Source organism: Conger conger, chromosome 16 (assembly GCF_963514075.1).
Source record: "Conger conger chromosome 16, fConCon1.1, whole genome shotgun sequence".
In the NCBI taxonomy this organism is placed as follows: Eukaryota; Metazoa; Chordata; class Actinopteri; order Anguilliformes; family Congridae; genus Conger; species Conger conger.
The window spans coordinates 4,799,042-4,817,046 of NC_083775.1; the positions used below are offsets into that span (position 1 = coordinate 4,799,042).

General features: G+C 46.4%; 1 protein-coding gene across 1 annotated transcript; it reads left to right on the plus strand.

The window, feature by feature from the left end:
• Positions 1-15,119: 15,119 nt before the first annotated feature.
• LOC133115012 (noggin-3-like) lies at positions 15,120-15,806 on the plus strand. The gene has a single exon (XM_061224713.1). It carries the CDS (start codon positions 15,120-15,122, stop codon positions 15,804-15,806), a length of 687 nt encoding a protein of 228 aa, XP_061080697.1.
• The last annotated feature ends 2,199 nt before the right edge of the window (positions 15,807-18,005 follow it).

Consider the following 18,005-nt stretch of genomic DNA (forward strand, 5'->3'; position numbering starts at 1 on the left):
AAAAAGTTTAAATGTTTTCCAAAAGGCATGTCTGCGATCTGTCGTGGTGTTGGCGTTGAGATATATCGCGGCATTCTTTACGTTCTTGTACAAACGTAGGCTCGTCATTTAGCCTACCTAATGGTAGCTGTCAACTGGTACTTAGGCATGAATTTTAATTTGACGAGTAAAATGTCAACAATCATGCTGGTTTTTATCATTATTATTTTGCAAGGTGAATGAAAATGTGATTATCCCGCAGCACGGAAATCCCACGCAGTGATGTAGACATTCTCCGCATTCCTTGCGTCAGATTTAAGACGGACGTGTCAGTGGAATATTTGCATCTCTGCGGTCGAGCCTTGGAGCTAGTGTTTGTGCAGACTAGCGGGCATCGCTGCTCAAACACAACCAGCGGGCGACCGGTGGGCGGCCGCCGGGAATGTTGGCGCGCAAACAAGGGGCTGAGGTGAATCGCAGCGGTTTATTCCGGAATTCTCCCAGAGGTGATCTAGCATTTTTGTTTCTCTGGAGCGTAACCTAACACCCGCCTGAACAATTTGTCAGAAAGTAGCCTACGCTCTCGGTCCATTTTGTGCGCCCAATAAATCAACAAATCAATCACATTTTATTCCCCTGCACGGATCACTGCAGCTGAAGCTGAATATCCCCCACCCTGCAGGCCTCTCGCATCTCTGTGCTTCTCTGCCACGCGACCTGGCAGCCATTTTAAATGCTAAATGGTTGGCATTTATATAGCCAAATATATCCAAAGCGCTGTACAATTGATGCTTCTCATTCACCCATTCATACACATTCACACACCAACAGCAATGCCGTGCACGGCACCAACCAGCTCGTCAGGAGCATTTGGGAGTTTGGTGTCTAGCTCAAGGAACCCTTCGGTGCGGGATCGAACCGGCAACCCTCCGACTGCCAGATGACTGCCCTTACCCCCTGGGCCAATGTCACCCTTAGAGGCCAATGGTGCCTACAAGGCAGCCTATAGCCTAGTGGCAAAGGTGCTTGAGTGGGACCTAGAAGGTTGGTGGTTCCCCGGCATAGCCACAATATGATCAGGGCAGCTGTTGGAGACCGCATTGCTCCATGGGGGGATTGGCCCCTGCTTAGTCTAATCAACTGTAAGTGATTACTCAGCTGTAATAACTGTAATGTGCAATGAGTTGTGTGACCTGGGGATGGTTGTGGCCCTAAATGCCGGAGTCGGCTGACAGTGGTCGATTCTGGTGGTTCATGAGAGATCCTCCTTTTCTGAACGCTCTTGTTCTCTTGTACATTACATTACAGTTATCACAGCTGGGTAATCACTTACAGTTGATTAGACTAAGCAGGGGCCAGTCGGAGGGTTGCCAGTTCAGTCCCGCGCTGGGTATGTCAGCAATACTCCTGACCCCCACCTGCTCCTGACGAGCCGGTTGGCGCCTTGCGGGGCAGCCAATCACCATTGCTGTGCGTGAGTGAATGGGTGAATGAGAAGCATCAATTGCACAGCGTGTAAATTCAGACCATTTACCATTCAGTGCACTTGCACTTCCCTGGTTAAGGGCTTGCACATTATTGTACATCACTCTGGACATGAGCGTCTGCTAAATGCCTGTAGTGTAACATTGCATAACATTACATTACATTATTGGCATTTGGCAGATGCTCTTATCCCGAGCGACATACAGTTGATGAGACTAAGCAGGAGACAATCCTCCCCTGGAGCAATGCAGGGTTAAGGGCTTTGCTCAAGGGCCCAATGGCTATGCGGATCTTATTGTGAGGACACCGGGGATCGAACCACTGACCTTGCGGGTCCCAGTCATGTACCTTAACCACTACGCTACAGGGTCATGTACCTTAACCACTACGCTACAGGGTCATGTACCTTAACCACTACGCTACAGGGTCATGTACCTTAACCACTACGCTCCAGGGTCATGTACCTTAACCACTACGCTACAGGGTCATGTACCTTAACCACTACGCTACAGGGTCATGTACCTTAACCACTACGCTACAGGGTCATGTACCTTAACCACTACGCTACAGGGTCATGTACCTTAACCACTACGCTACAGGGTCATGTACCTTAACCACTACGCTACAGGGTCATGTACCTTAACCACTACACTACAGGGTCATGTACCTTAACCACTACGCTACAGGGTCATGTACCTTAACCACAACGCTACAGGGTCATGTACCTTAACCACTATGCTACAGGGTCATGTACCCTAACCACTACGCTCCAGGGTCATGTACCTTAACCACTACGCTACAGGGTCATGTACCTTAACCACTACGCTACAGGGTCATGTACCTTAACCACTACGCTACAGGGTCATGTACCTTAACCACTACGCTACAGGGTCATGTACCTTAACCACTACGCTACAGGGTCATGTACCTTAACCACTACGCTACAGGGTCATGTACCTTAACCACTACGCTACAGGGTCATGTACCTTAACCACTACGCTACAGGGTCATGTACCTTAACCACTACGCTACAGGGTCATGTACCTTAACCACTACACTACAGGGTCATGTACCTTAACCACTACGCTACAGGGTCATGTACCTTAACCACTACGCTACAGGGTCATGTACCTTAACCACTACGCTACAGGGTCATGTACCTTAACCACTACGCTACAGGGTCATGTACCTTAACCACTACGCTCCAGGGTCATGTACCTTAACCACTACGCTACAGGGTCATGTACCTTAACCACTACGCTACAGGGTCATGTACCTTAACCACTACGCTACAGGGTCATGCACCTTAACCACTACGCTACAGGGTCATGTACCCTAACCACGACGCTACAGGGTCATGTACCTTAACCACTACGCTACAGGGTCATGTACCTTAACCACTATGCTACAGGGTCATGTACCTTAACCACTACACTACAGGGTCATGTACCTTAACCACAACGCTACAGGGTCATGTACCTTAACCACTACGCTACAGGGTCATGTACCTTAACCACAACGCTACAGGGTCATGTACCTTAACCACTACGCTACAGGGTCATGTACCTTAACCACTACGCTACAGGGTCATGTACCTTAACCACTACGCTACAGGGTCATGTACCTTAACCACTACACTACAGGGTCATGTACCTTAACCACTACGCTACAGGGTCATGTACCTTAACCACAACGCTACAGGGTCATGTACCTTAACCACTATGCTACAGGGTCATGTACCCTAACCACTACGCTCCAGGGTCATGTACCTTAACCACTACGCTACAGGGTCATGTACCTTAACCACTACGCTACAGGGTCATGTACCTTAACCACTACGCTACAGGGTCATGTACCTTAACCACTACGCTACAGGGTCATGTACCTTAACCACTACGCTACAGGGTCATGTACCTTAACCACTACGCTACAGGGTCATGTACCTTAACCACTACGCTACAGGGTCATGTACCTTAACCACTACGCTACAGGGTCATGTACCTTAACCACTACGCTACAGGGTCATGTACCTTAACCACTACGCTACAGGGTCATGTACCTTAACCACTACGCTACAGGGTCATGTACCTTAACCACTACGCTACAGGGTCATGTACCTTAACCACTACGCTACAGGGTCATGTACCTTAACCACTACGCTCCAGGGTCATGTACCTTAACCACTACGCTCCAGGGTCATGTACCTTAACCACTACGCTACAGGGTCATGTACCTTAACCACTACGCTACAGGGTCATGCACCTTAACCACTACGCTACAGGGTCATGCACCTTAACCACTACGCTACAGGGTCATGTACCTTAACCACTACGCTACAGGGTCATGTACCTTAACCACTATGCTACAGGGTCATGTACCTTAACCACTACACTACAGGGTCATGTACCTTAACCACAACGCTACAGGGTCATGTACCTTAACCACTACGCTACAGGGTCATGTACCTTAACCACAACGCTACAGGGTCATGTACCTTAACCACTACGCTACAGGGTCATGTACCTTAACCACTACGCTACAGGGTCATGTACCTTAACCACTACGCTACAGGGTCATGTACCTTAACCACTACACTACAGGGTCATGTACCTTAACCACTACGCTACAGGGTCATGTACCTTAACCACAACGCTACAGGGTCATGTACCTTAACCACTATGCTACAGGGTCATGTACCCTAACCACTACGCTCCAGGGTCATGTACCTTAACCACTACGCTACAGGGTCATGTACCTTAACCACTACGCTACAGGGTCATGTACCTTAACCACTACGCTACAGGGTCATGTACCTTAACCACTACGCTACAGGGTCATGTACCTTAACCACTACGCTACAGGGTCATGTACCTTAACCACTACGCTACAGGGTCATGTACCTTAACCACTACGCTACAGGGTCATGTACCTTAACCACTACGCTACAGGGTCATGTACCTTAACCACTACGCTACAGGGTCATGTACCTTAACCACTACGCTACAGGGTCATGTACCTTAACCACTACGCTACAGGGTCATGTACCTTAACCACTACGCTACAGGGTCATGTACCTTAACCACTACGCTACAGGGTCATGTACCTTAACCACTACACTACAGGGTCATGTACCTTAACCACAACGCTACAGGGTCATGTACCTTAACCACTACGCTACAGGGTCATGTACCTTAACCACAACGCTACAGGGTCATGTACCTTAACCACTACGCTACAGGGTCATGTACCTTAACCACTACGCTACAGGGTCATGTACCTTAACCACTACGCTACAGGGTCATGTACCTTAACCACTACACTACAGGGTCATGTACCTTAACCACTACGCTACAGGGTCATGTACCTTAACCACAACGCTACAGGGTCATGTACCTTAACCACTACGCTACAGGGTCATGTACCCTAACCACTACGCTCCAGGGTCATGTACCTTAACCACTACGCTCCAGGGTCATGTACCTTAACCACTACGCTACAGGGTCATGTACCTTAACCACTACGCTACAGGGTCATGTACCTTAACCACTACGCTACAGGGTCATGTACCTTAACCACTACGCTACAGGGTCATGTACCTTAACCACTACGCTACAGGGTCATGTACCTTAACCACTACGCTACAGGGTCATGTACCTTAACCACTACGCTACAGGGTCATGTACCTTAACCACTACGCTACAGGGTCATGTACCTTAACCACTACGCTACAGGGTCATGTACCTTAACCACTACGCTACAGGGTCATGTACCTTAACCACTACGCTACAGGGTCATGTACCTTAACCACTACGCTCCAGGGTCATGTACCTTAACCACTACGCTCCAGGGTCATGTACCTTAACCACTACGCTACAGGGTCATGTACCTTAACCACTACGCTACAGGGTCATGCACCTTAACCACTACGCTACAGGGTCATGTACCCTAACCACGACGCTACAGGGTCATGTACCTTAACCACTACGCTACAGGGTCATGTACCTTAACCACTACGCTACAGGGTCATGTACCTTAACCACTACACTACAGGGTCATGTACCTTAACCACAACGCTACAGGGTCATGTACCTTAACCACTACGCTACAGGGTCATGTACCTTAACCACAACGCTACAGGGTCATGTACCTTAACCACTACGCTACAGGGTCATGTACCTTAACCACTACGCTACAGGGTCATGTACCTTAACCACTACGCTACAGGGTCATGTACCTTAACCACTACGCTACAGGGTCATGTACCTTAACCACTACGCTACAGGGTCATGTACCTTAACCACAACGCTACAGGGTCATGTACCTTAACCACTACGCTACAGGGTCATGTACCCTAACCACTACGCTCCAGGGTCATGTACCTTAACCACTACGCTACAGGGTCATGTACCTTAACCACTACGCTACAGGGTCATGTACCTTAACCACTACGCTACAGGGTCATGTACCTTAACCACTACGCTACAGGGTCATGTACCTTAACCACTACGCTACAGGGTCATGTACCTTAACCACTACGCTACAGGGTCATGTACCTTAACCACTACGCTACAGGGTCATGTACCTTAACCACTACGCTACAGGGTCATGTACCTTAACCACTACGCTACAGGGTCATGTACCTTAACCACTACGCTCCAGGGTCATGTACCTTAACCACTACGCTACAGGGTCATGTACCTTAACCACTACGCTACAGGGTCATGTACCTTAACCACTACGCTACAGGGTCATGCACCTTAACCACTACGCTACAGGGTCATGTACCCTAACCACGACGCTACAGGGTCATGTACCTTAACCACTACGCTACAGGGTCATGTACCTTAACCACTATGCTACAGGGTCATGTACCTTAACCACTACACTACAGGGTCATGTACCTTAACCACAACGCTACAGGGTCATGTACCTTAACCACTACGCTACAGGGTCATGTACCTTAACCACAACGCTACAGGGTCATGTACCTTAACCACTACGCTACAGGGTCATGTACCTTAACCACTACGCTACAGGGTCATGTACCTTAACCACTACGCTACAGGGTCATGTACCTTAACCACTACGCTACAGGGTCATGTACCTTAACCACTACGCTACAGGGTCATGTACCTTAACCACTACGCTACAGGGTCATGTACCTTAACCACTACGCTACAGGGTCATGTACCTTAACCACTACGCTACAGGGTCATGTACCTTAACGACTACGCTACAGGGTCATGTACCTTAACCACTACACTACAGGGTCATGTACCTTAACCACTACACTACAGGGTCATGTACCTTAACCACGACGCTACAGGGTCATGTACCTTAACCACTACACTACAGTCATGTACCTTAACCACTATGCTACAGGGTCATGCACCTTAACCACGACGCTACAGGGTCATGCACCTTAACCACTACATTCCAGGCGTAACGGGGGCGTAGCTGGGGCATCACTTCGACGGAGCAGAAGCGGTGGTAACCGGGGGAAACCGGGCCAAACCGCTGTGGCGGCCATGCGTTCCCCGCGGCGGGAAAGCTGTCTGTCCGCTGACGCCGCCGACCGGCCCAAAACCGACGGAGCCGGGCTCGCGCTCACGGCACGGAACCGGAGTCTGCCGGAGCTCAGCCTGACGCTCAAACCTGCTCTTCTTCTCCTGCGTGCTCCCTGCTCCCTCACGTGCGCAGCAAGGGATTGTGGGATACAGGAATGCTGACCGACCTCGCCGAGACCAGTTTGAGCCAGTGCACAGGACACTGGAAAAGCTCCACCACAGTTATGTGGCTAAACCCCTTCTTGCCAGAAGAGCAGTTATATATACACGCAGATGCTGTTTGCTGGTATTTTCTTTTCAGTATAGGTGGTGAGAATAACTGAAAATGCTGAGCTCACAGCTTGATAACTACAAAGATTTGGGGCCCCAACTGCCAGAGGTCAATTTTCAAGTGTAGATTGTATGAAACGATCTGAAGCACAGTGGTGTACAGAACATTACATTACATTATAATATATTATATTCAGCAGACAGTTCATATCAAGGTCACAGAACAAACGACTGAACATGTCGGATAAGGACACACGTGCAGCAGTGTACCAGTGTAATAAGTGCTACACCGTCATACTCCATCAGAGTTCATAGACCTTGCTGCTGCACAGATGACATGAGTTAAAGGCACACGAGGATTTGTGCTCGGGTTTAAAGTGTGTCGGACACGGTGTTTGCCGGAGGTTGTTCACAGAAATTGAGCCGGCAAACCTTTCACCCACAAGCTCAGAGTGTCGGTGTAATGAACTTCACTGCTCGACCAGAGTGGAGTGACTAAAAACGTCCCAAAGTGTGGGGAGTTCACCATCCTTCAGTGCCCCTTTGGGTGGTTAGTGATTCACACAAACATTCAGCAGATCTTTTAAATGTTGAAATGGAGGTTATTTATGATATTATTCTCAGCTAGTGTATCCAGGGAGCTTGTTTGCTTAGTTCTGCAATGGTCAAAGTAGCGTGTGCAGCAAAACGTTCAGTATTAATTCAACCATTTAAAAAATGTACAATGTAGCATCATCAAAAATAGTCAAATGTACTAGACCTGGGTAAAATACGTCATCGTTTTGGATTGAAATGTTTTTCTGTGCTCAACTGATCTTGCCTGGCGCAATTCAGCCAATCAATGTATTTATGCATTTCAAGTTCCAAATACACCACATAAGCTCAGAAGAGTATGGAAAAGTATTTCAATCCAAAACAATTACATACTTGACCCAGGTTTTATACTATTGTAATTCACTGCGAAACATTTAGTGTGGTGTCAGTGGCACTCCTGGTCCTGGAGAGTCGCACGGTGTGCTAGTCTTTGTTTTCGCCTTTCAATCAGCAACCAGTTCAGACCCAAGAAACCAGGTGCAGTGTAACTGTGTAACTCTTTTAATTGGTAAATTAAGTGCTGAGTAACAACAAAAGCCAGCACACCCTGCGGCTCTCCAGGACCAGGAGTGAGGACCCCAGCACACCCTGCAGCTCTCCAGGACCAGGAGTGAGGACCCCAGCACACCCTGCGGCTCTCCAGGACCAGGAGTGAGGACCCCAGCACACCCTGCGGCTCTCCAGGACCAGGAGCGAGGACCCCAGCACAGCCTGCGGCTCTCCAGGACCAGGAGTGAGGACCCACAGGGTTATGCCTTTGAACAAGGTACTTTAATTCCTCCAGGAAAAGTGCTGAAGTGCTGGGCAGAATGAAAGGTACGGCACGGTACCGAAACTATAAGACCCCAGATGAGGACACGTGGAGAGCAAATGGAAAATGTCCTGATTTTATGCAGAGACAAGACGGGTCTGACAAGACCCCTCTGTAGAATCTGTCGTGTTGGTGCTGGTGCTATTCCTGCCCAAACAGAACATTGCACCTCTTCCATAGTATCGATACATGCCAAAATATATTTGTGCAGTTTTCATGTTGGAGTGGACACATACCAACCATAGCACAGCCATGCAGTCAAATCTCTGGATCATAATACCTTTTGATGGCGCAATAACAAAGACTTTTCACTGCATAGGGGTGAACCATTCAAACAATTTCTTATCTGAAGAGAAATGGCAAGTGCGCGAGTTGCCTCCATGACATAATTTGGCTCGCCGTTCGCTTTCCGTTGGTTTGTTTTCTTTTTCGACTACGAAAAAAAATAAATAGAAGTGAATGGAGTTCTGTATAGCCGTGTGGATGTAAGCTACGTAACTTAGCGACCCCTCCCAATGTCGCCTCCGCCTCGGGCCAAAGCGCCGAATTCCTCCGCGCGGGAGAAGTGTTTACCTCCCGGACGGCCACGGACTCGCTGTCCCCTGCCCTCTTCCATGGGTCCTGGCCGTCACTGCGGGATTCCTGTGTGTCTCTCACTACAACCAGGAATCCGAAGTCACCGTCAGACATGGTCGCGCCAGACTCCGCGCGTCAATGCGCCACATTCATTATACGATGAGGTAATCCCGCGGAGCTTTTTGCCCACGGTGTTTTTAAACTCTCCGTTTTGAGTATCCTGAAAACACCGTCGAGAAGGGTCAAGGGTATTATCTTTTAGTTTTAGTTGCGCGTTTTGTTGCGTCCATTACATCTCGGTTGTTGTTTTGTTTTTTTTTACTCTAGGAAACCTTGGGAGCGGATAAATGGCACTAGGCTATGCAAGTTGACAGTGTCGTAATAAATAGGTACCTAACCCTAACCCTTGACCCGAAGCTTGTATATAAAAATTTAAAAAATACCAGAATGTGCTGCTCCATCTATCAATCCCCCTGCTTTTATTCCTGCTTTAAAATGTTACTAGCTTTGAAGTATGTAAACCCAGGAGGTGCAGCTAAATTGTCACCGACCCGTGTACTTTTGGGAAATTGCCATTTTAAACCCAGTTTTCTGTTTTCAGTACGCATAAGGATGAAAGCTAAACAAAATACAAAGTTGGGGACAGCAGTGTTTAGAGGATTTATCTTACAGTTTGTTTGTTTTTTACAATCACTGTGGAACTGATTTCAGGACCTTGCGGTCATTTATCATTACTCCTAATGCATAGTTTTATGGAACTGCTCCTCTGGTTCCATGTTCTACTGTTACAGGCAGTTCTTCTCAGCTTGGAGGTTGACGGTGTAAGGCCCGAAATACGAAACACGAAAAACTAACGGTATCTTGTGTGTGGGTGTTCTAAACGAATGTTCCATTCGTGTTTCATTATAAATTAGCTATTTGAAACGAATGATTCTGAAGCGCAAGATTTCGTCAAAGATATGAATGCACAATGAAAAGTTTTTTTCAACAGGCTGTGTTACCGTTTTCAGTGTTGTGTCTAAGGTTTTTTGAAAATTCAGCACAAACTTGTGAGATTAGCGCCAAAGTCATTGTAAATATATAAATAAAGTAATTACAGTCAGCAGTGGAGGTGTGAATACATTTATGTCCTCATGTAACAAGATATCTTCCCTTTCTTGGTTCCACTTGCCTGGTGAGGCCAAAGAAAATGTATGGAAGTATGTATCCCACAAAAACACTTTTAATATGCATTTTTCAGCTTGTTCAGCTCCTTCCATAATAGCTGTTAGAATCGGGAGTAATTCGACAGGGAGTAAAATGTTGCTCGTGCACGTTTTTGTCACCATAATGGCGCGTCGGTGGTTAGTTCGGGTTTTACTGTCATTAAGTGGTCGCGCGAACACAGGCAGGAACGCGAGCGGAGAGCCCACTGGGGCTGAAATTGAGCCGGTCTGTGCGAGTCTGCAGCTCCACTGACTCCATGTGCCAGTTTAGCAGCATTATCTCAGCGTCTCTATGGGAAGCCTTGCGCAGGTACTGAATGTATATAATTACCAAATGTACACACACATTCCTACAGTATATCTGTATCCACACACACATACACACACACACTCACACACATACACATAAAGACACACACAAACACACATACATACACACTCACATACACACACACATACAGACACACACACAGTGCATGCACAAGCATGTACTTAAATTCACACAGTATACAAAGAAACACAACCTCATATACATAAGTCTTTGAACACCAATTTGAACCACATAAAAAAAACCCTTCAGGCAAAACTCTGGTATCCTCGAATAACATTTAAAATGGCATTTCATAGCAAGTTGCAGACCGTGACTGTGTCTTTTAACAGGGCCGTGTTTATTTGTATGTCTTGTATGTAGAATCTTTGGTTTCTCTGGAACGTCACTGGAGAAATGCACCATGGTTTCAGCAGCGGTTGTAATGCGTGCCTGGATACCAGACTGATGTCAGTCGTTGCTGCAGCAGAACCAGCAAAAAACATGAATCTGTTTTATTTTTTATAACTGATGCAGAAATGCTTTACATAGCAACAGAGGGAAACCTGGCCTGACCCCCCCAAAAACCAGGCCTGACCCCCCAAAAAGTACGGACTGATGGAGATTGCTGGTCTGATTGGGTAACCGACAGCTCTTTCTTAATATTGGAGGTGATTAAAACTTCTGTCATTCTTTTGAGAAAGCCACACAAAGTGTCCAAACCGGCTTAAGATATAATTTGATTTTCATGAAAAGTACTATGTCAGGTACCTGTTTCTTCTAGCTAGATAGCATTGCGATTTGCACTATGTTCCAGTAATAACAGGATAATTGATTGAATTGGGAACAACACAAAAATGTGTGCTTGCAGTGAGTCGTCTGGACCAGAAGAAGTGCTCACAGCTGCTTGTGAACGGCGTAACTCAAGTTAATTCGGTCTGGGTTCATTTTTAAATTGTGCTGTTGTTTTTTTGCCTCCTGTATAATTGCAAGAAAATGTCGTTGTTTTTTGCCTTCCTTTTCCAACCAGGATGGTGAAAGTATTGACTTGTGCAGTTTTGTTTTGTACGGTTTGTTTGGTAAATGGTAAATGGTTGGCATTTATATAGCGCCTTTATCCAAAGCGCTGTACAATTGATGCTTCTCCATTCACCCATTCATACACACACTCACACACCGACGGCGATTGGCTGCCATGCAAGGCGCCGACCAGCTCGTCAGGAGCATTTGGGGGTTAGCTGTCTTGCTCAGGGACGCTTCGACACAGCCCGGGCGGGGGATCGAACCGGCAACCCTCCGACTGCCAGACGACTGCTCTTACTGCCTGAGCCAATGAGACGACTGCTCTTACTCCCTGAGCCAATGAGACGACTGCTCTTACTGCCTGAGCCAATGAGACGACTGCTCGTACCGCCTGAGCCAATGAGACGACTGCGCTTACTGCCTGAGCCATGTTTGCTTTTTACTTTGGAAATGACAGAATTGTTGCTGTACGCGGGCCATACCCATTGAATGTTTATGAGCGCTCTTTGGGTTTGGAATTTACTAAAAACCACATGAATACTCAGTCAATTGAATGTAACTTGTACAGGCATACATTAAATGACATAAATTACAACAGAATGTATGCCTGGAGGGGCTGAATTAGCCGATGGTTATCGTTCTGAACGTGGTTCAGATCATTTATTTTTGCGTGTTTTAACAGGTATCTTACAAAACACACAGCTGTAGCTACAAAACGGTTACCTGGCTGGCTAGATGGAAAATTGCTGTCAGGTATTTGGACCGAGTCACAGTATGTTAGCTTGCTTTGACAAATACCAATACAAAATTAGTACTTTTCTGTGAATTATCTAAATGGCTATCAGATGCAGTAATTAGCACGGAAGCCACAATAAATAAGGAGAACAGGCGATTCAGAGCATCTGGCCTTCAGTAAGTTACAGAGAGCACATTTCTAATCAGAACACATTCTTGCTGTTGTTGTACTGTATTGTTACACTCATATACAACTTCTGGTAAAATTATACAGTGCAATGTGACACTTGTGTGTGATAGTCATCTTATAATAGCCGTTAAGCGTAGAAGCAGTGCTTCTTACTCTTCTACATGTGTTCATTATGAACGGCCATAACTGCCGGGCCGTTGCATTGCAGCATCATTCTCCAGTCCTCAGTCCTCTGAAGAGCGAGCGTGCGTTCATCCCTGCATCCATGATTCAGAAGCAGCTCATTTATACTGTGCACTACATCCCTGCAGTGGCTGGGCCAGAGCCCCGCAGCTCCAGAGGTCCAGAGTTCCTCAGCTCTGGGGGGGTGGGGTGCTGTGACATTTTGCCTTTAGCTCTCTTGGCAGGAGTCACAAAGCAGCCTATTTATCTGGCAACCGCCGGCCGCCATTAAGCGCAATTAGTCTGGTGTCTGTGAGCTGAAATAGGGAGACGGCATTAACTTTCTTTCTTTTTTTTTGTGGAGAGATTGTTTGTGTGTGTGTGTGTGTGTGTTTGTGTGTGTGTTTGTGTGTGTGAGTGAGTGTGTCAGGGAGTGTGTGCATGCATATGTGTGTCTGTGTATGTGTGTGAGTGAGTATGTATGTGAGTGAGTGTGTGTGTGCGTGTGTGTGTGTGTGCGTGTATGTATGTGTGTGTGTATGTGTGCATTGATGTATGTATGTATGTATATGTGTGCGTGTGTGTGGGGTGGGGGTGTGTGTATGTGTGTGTGTGTGTGTGTGTGTACATGAGAGTGTGTGTTTGTATGTACATGTCGGTGTGTGAGAGTGTGTGTATGTGTGTGTGTGTGTGTTTGTATGTACATGTGTGTGTGTGTGTGTGTGTGTGTTTGTGTGTACGTGTCGGTGTGTGTGTGTGTGTGTGTGTGTGTTTGTATGTACGTGTCGGTGTGTGTGTGTGTGTGTGTGTGTGTGTGTGTGTGTTTGTATGTACGTGTCGGTGTGTGTGTGTGTTAATCCCATGCTTAATTAATGTATTTGTCCATCATGAACCTTATTGTAAAGTGTGACCAGTGTTTCTGCCTGCTGCGACCTCTGGATACAAAATGGCGTCCGTAATGAGAACGTGGTTCACAGTGAGAGCAGGCCTTGTACAGTGGCTGATGTAAATTGATGAACAGGTGGTTGGGCGTCACCTCTGGAAATACATGCTCAGGGACCGCCGTGGGTGTGTCAAAGCGTCCCTGAGCAAGACACCTAACCCCTCAATGCTCCTGACGAGCTGGTTGGAGCCTTGCATGGTAGCCAATCACCATTGGTGTGTGAGTGTGTGTATGTGTGTGTGTGTGTGTGAGTGTGTGTATGTGTGTGTGTGAGTGTGTATGTATGTATGTATGTATGTGTGTGTGAGTGTGTATGTGTGTGTGTGTATGTATGTTTGTGTGTGTGTGAGTGTGTGTATGTGTGTGAGTGTATGTATGTATGTGTTTGTGAGTGTATGTGTGTGTGTATGTATGTTTGTGTGTGCGTATATGTGTGTGTGTGTGTGTGTGTGTGTGAGAGTGTGTGTGTGTGTGTGTGTGTGTGTGTGTATGTATGTGTGTGTGAGTGTGTATATGTGTGTGTATGTATATATAGCAAAAATAATATGTTTCACTCTGTCGTTAACAATACTTTGCCGGTCATTCTATATCTCTCCCACCAATAAATGTATAAAAGCCAAAGAAACATGAATACTGATGTGAGTAGGTGGGAGTAGTCACCCGTCAGGCTATTTAAATGCGTAAATTAAATAACCGTTCATATTATTTACATGAATTTGAGAACGCGATTATATAGTACTCTTCGGTAGTCCGGCAGTAACCCCCAAGATGAAATGAATCTACCGATAGAGGGCTCTCGTGCCATACAAACCCACACCGGGAAGGGGTCTGTGGATTACATCACCGTATATATCTGACGGGCCAGGTGATTATGCACTTTTACACCCTGGTGAAGAAACGGGGAAGCGTGTGGACCCGCGGAACCCAGGACTTTAAAACTCGAGAGGCGTAGACCTGATACCGTCACGCGTAAACGTGCAGGAGAGGGACGGGGGTCTCAGCAGTGCGTGATGCATCCGTAAACTTTCACTCCGCACTTCTTTGCGCACTGAATGAAAATTAAAACGTGCTACTAATTACTGCCTCCCAAGGACTCGCTATAAACTAGACTCTAAAGACGCTGTTTCACCTTTACAGTTCAAGAGGACCAGGATTTGGGACAAGAACTGGACCAGGTTCGACCTGTGCAGCGTCACCTTGGAGTATAGATGCTTGGTTCGTCCGTGTAATCGTTTAATTCATACGTCCACAGTTGAGTGATACGGCGACGGCATGGGTCGTCCACGCGCACTTTTAACGGTGTGCGTGCTGGTCCTGTCCCTCGGATTTGGAATCGAGGGTGGCATGTGCCAACATTTTTATCTCCTTCGCCCCATTCCGAGCGACAGTTTGCCAATCGTTGACCTCAAAGAAGACCCGGATCCCGTCTTGGACCCCACAGAGTTGGATCTTAACGAAACCGAACTAATGAGTTTACTCGGCGACAACTTTGACTCCGGCGTCATGTCCGTATCACCGCCGCAGAACAACCGAACAGGTGGTCACGGACTGAGCGATTCGGACGTCCCGCTGGACCCCCTTATCCAGGAGCTTACCGGAACCATGCCAAAGGAAATCGAGTCAATGGACTTTGACATTCAGCACGGGAAGAAGAGCAAACCGAGCCGAAAGCTTCGGAAGCGGCTCCAGCTTTGGCTCTGGTCCTACGCGTTTTGTCCCGTGGTTTATTCGTGGACCGACCTGGGGAACAGATTTTGGCCGCGCTACGTGAAAATTAGCAGTTGCCTCAATAAACGGTCGTGTTCCGTGCCGGAGGGGATGGTTTGTAAACCGGCCAAGTCCGTCCATTTCACGATACTGCGATGGAAGTGCCGACAGCGCAGATCGGGGGTAAAATGCGCCTGGATAACGGTTCAATACCCCGTCATATCGGACTGCAAATGCGCTTGCTCGACCTGAGATGAACCCGGTTTTACCAATATGAAAGCATAGCGCCTACGTTGTTATTTTTCTATGCACTACCGAGGGTAGGAATGTATATTGTATGTATATATGGTGACATTTAATTGTATGCCAATTAGAAGGGTCAGTATTAAGTATTATTGTATTATGTACTGTGTACAGTTTTGTGAGAATTAAAAATATGCTCATGGACCAGAAACCTGTTTTCCATTATTCGGGAAAGGTGTTTCTATGGACCTCAGACCTACAAGACCAAGTCTTATTCTGCAGCTGAGATCATTGTAATTGCAGAGGTAATATTGGTTTCGATTAATATTGCGCATTGATAACTGATATTTATTCTTTATATCTGTGTGGTGAAGTATAGTGCAAATAAAAACACTGAAATTGAGTTGTTTTTTAATTTTATTTACGACTCTCCTCATTTATCCACTGCTTGTAAGATTTTGGAGTGGCACTCAGCTCAGTGACTACCCACGTCCTTTCATTTCGACACCAGCTGTGTTTACAGGCAAATCTATCTCAAACCGCATCCTTTCCACTGTGCTTGGACGCAAACCCGCTGACCTATTACCTATTACCCATTACCTGTGCCCAGTGACGTGAACCACAATTTCAACTTTCTACGCCCCCCCCCCCCCCCCATTTCTACTTTCCACCCCCCCCCCCCCACCAACCCATCAGAAGCTGAGGTAGTAATAGGGGTAATTAATTCAATTATTCATCATTGATTTTGCATTAATATACAAGAATAAGTGCACAAGTTAATTCTATTCCACGTGAAACAACGTTAAGTTATTATGTGGTCGCCTTAATTGTCCACTGCACCATAATGGTCGCTTAGAAGCTGACGGAATCTCCTCAAAGAGAAAGGAAAAATAGGTAAAAATAGCTTACATGTAAAAATAAATTGGTTCGCAAAACAAAAGGTCCACAGAAATGGCGTACAATTGGAATTCATGCATGGACAAAAGTTGTCCCGTTGTTCTATAGCCTACTCCTTATTACAATATAAACATCACTTATATAATTATTTTCGACATTCTTACGCATAACACTGATTAAGAATGTGCTGCAAGTCATGGTGAAATAGCCTGTCCCCTGCAGACTGTCTGACTAGTCTTTGTAAAAGGATTAAAAGCTAAAGACTTTAATTTACGATCCTTTCCTTTAATCTGCGCGGCGCCTGGGAGACGCCGGGTACTCGCTCGCGTCAAAATATGTTTCCGATATCTGCTAGAGTCAGTCGGTCGTCAGGGGAAACAAACATTCACTTCCACAAAGCAATAGGCTATAGGCTACTGCTCCACAGTTACAACATCCTAGTAAGTACTCGGCTTTTAGTTAATTCCCTGACGTGGTTTTGAAATGGCAAGTTGTGGTTCATAAATTGGACAAACGTGGAATCTTGATAGCCTAGTTTCCATAGCATCTGAATTTCCATTGTAGCGATGTGTCCCAAGTACCAAAATATGGAGGTGACATCCAGTGCCCCCCCCCCCTCCTTCCAACAGTGTGGAAAGCAGTATTTGATTTAAACTTAATTAACCCCCTATGCAAGTGACTATAATTGCAAAGACGCACACTTACAGTCCTACGGTTCAAGTCAGTTTTTGGTGCAGCCATAGAAGTCTTAACACAGGTGGACATCTTTTCCATGCATCTTTCTGTTCCTATGCAGCAACATACTATGCAAAAGTAATACTGTAGTGTTTTTTCAAAAAGGGAACATGTTAAATTTGGTGATAATGTTTAGGGGCCAGTTTCACAGACACAGACTAAGACTAGTCCTGGACTAAAGTCAATTCTGAGTAGAGATTCTCGGTACAAAACTCAGTTTAGTCCAGGACTAATCTTAATCATAGAAACCGGCCCACAAAGTAGATGTATCAGTAGACTGCAGATGTAGGCCTAATACAACAAACTAATTCAAAATGCTGATATTTTATTGGGAAAATGTGTTTTTAATGTGTTGTTTAAATTGCTAGTTGGCTAGGGCTAGGGATTGGATTTATTTTCCTAAAATTGCCCAGTTTTAATGAAGCAGGGCTGAGACAGACATGGTAAATGTCTGGCATTTATATAGCGCCTTTAGCCTTGTGGCAAAGGGACGTGGCCAGGACCCAGAAGGTTGGTGGTTCGAACCCCGGTGTAGCCACAATAAGATCCGCACAGCTATTGGGCACTTGAAGAAGG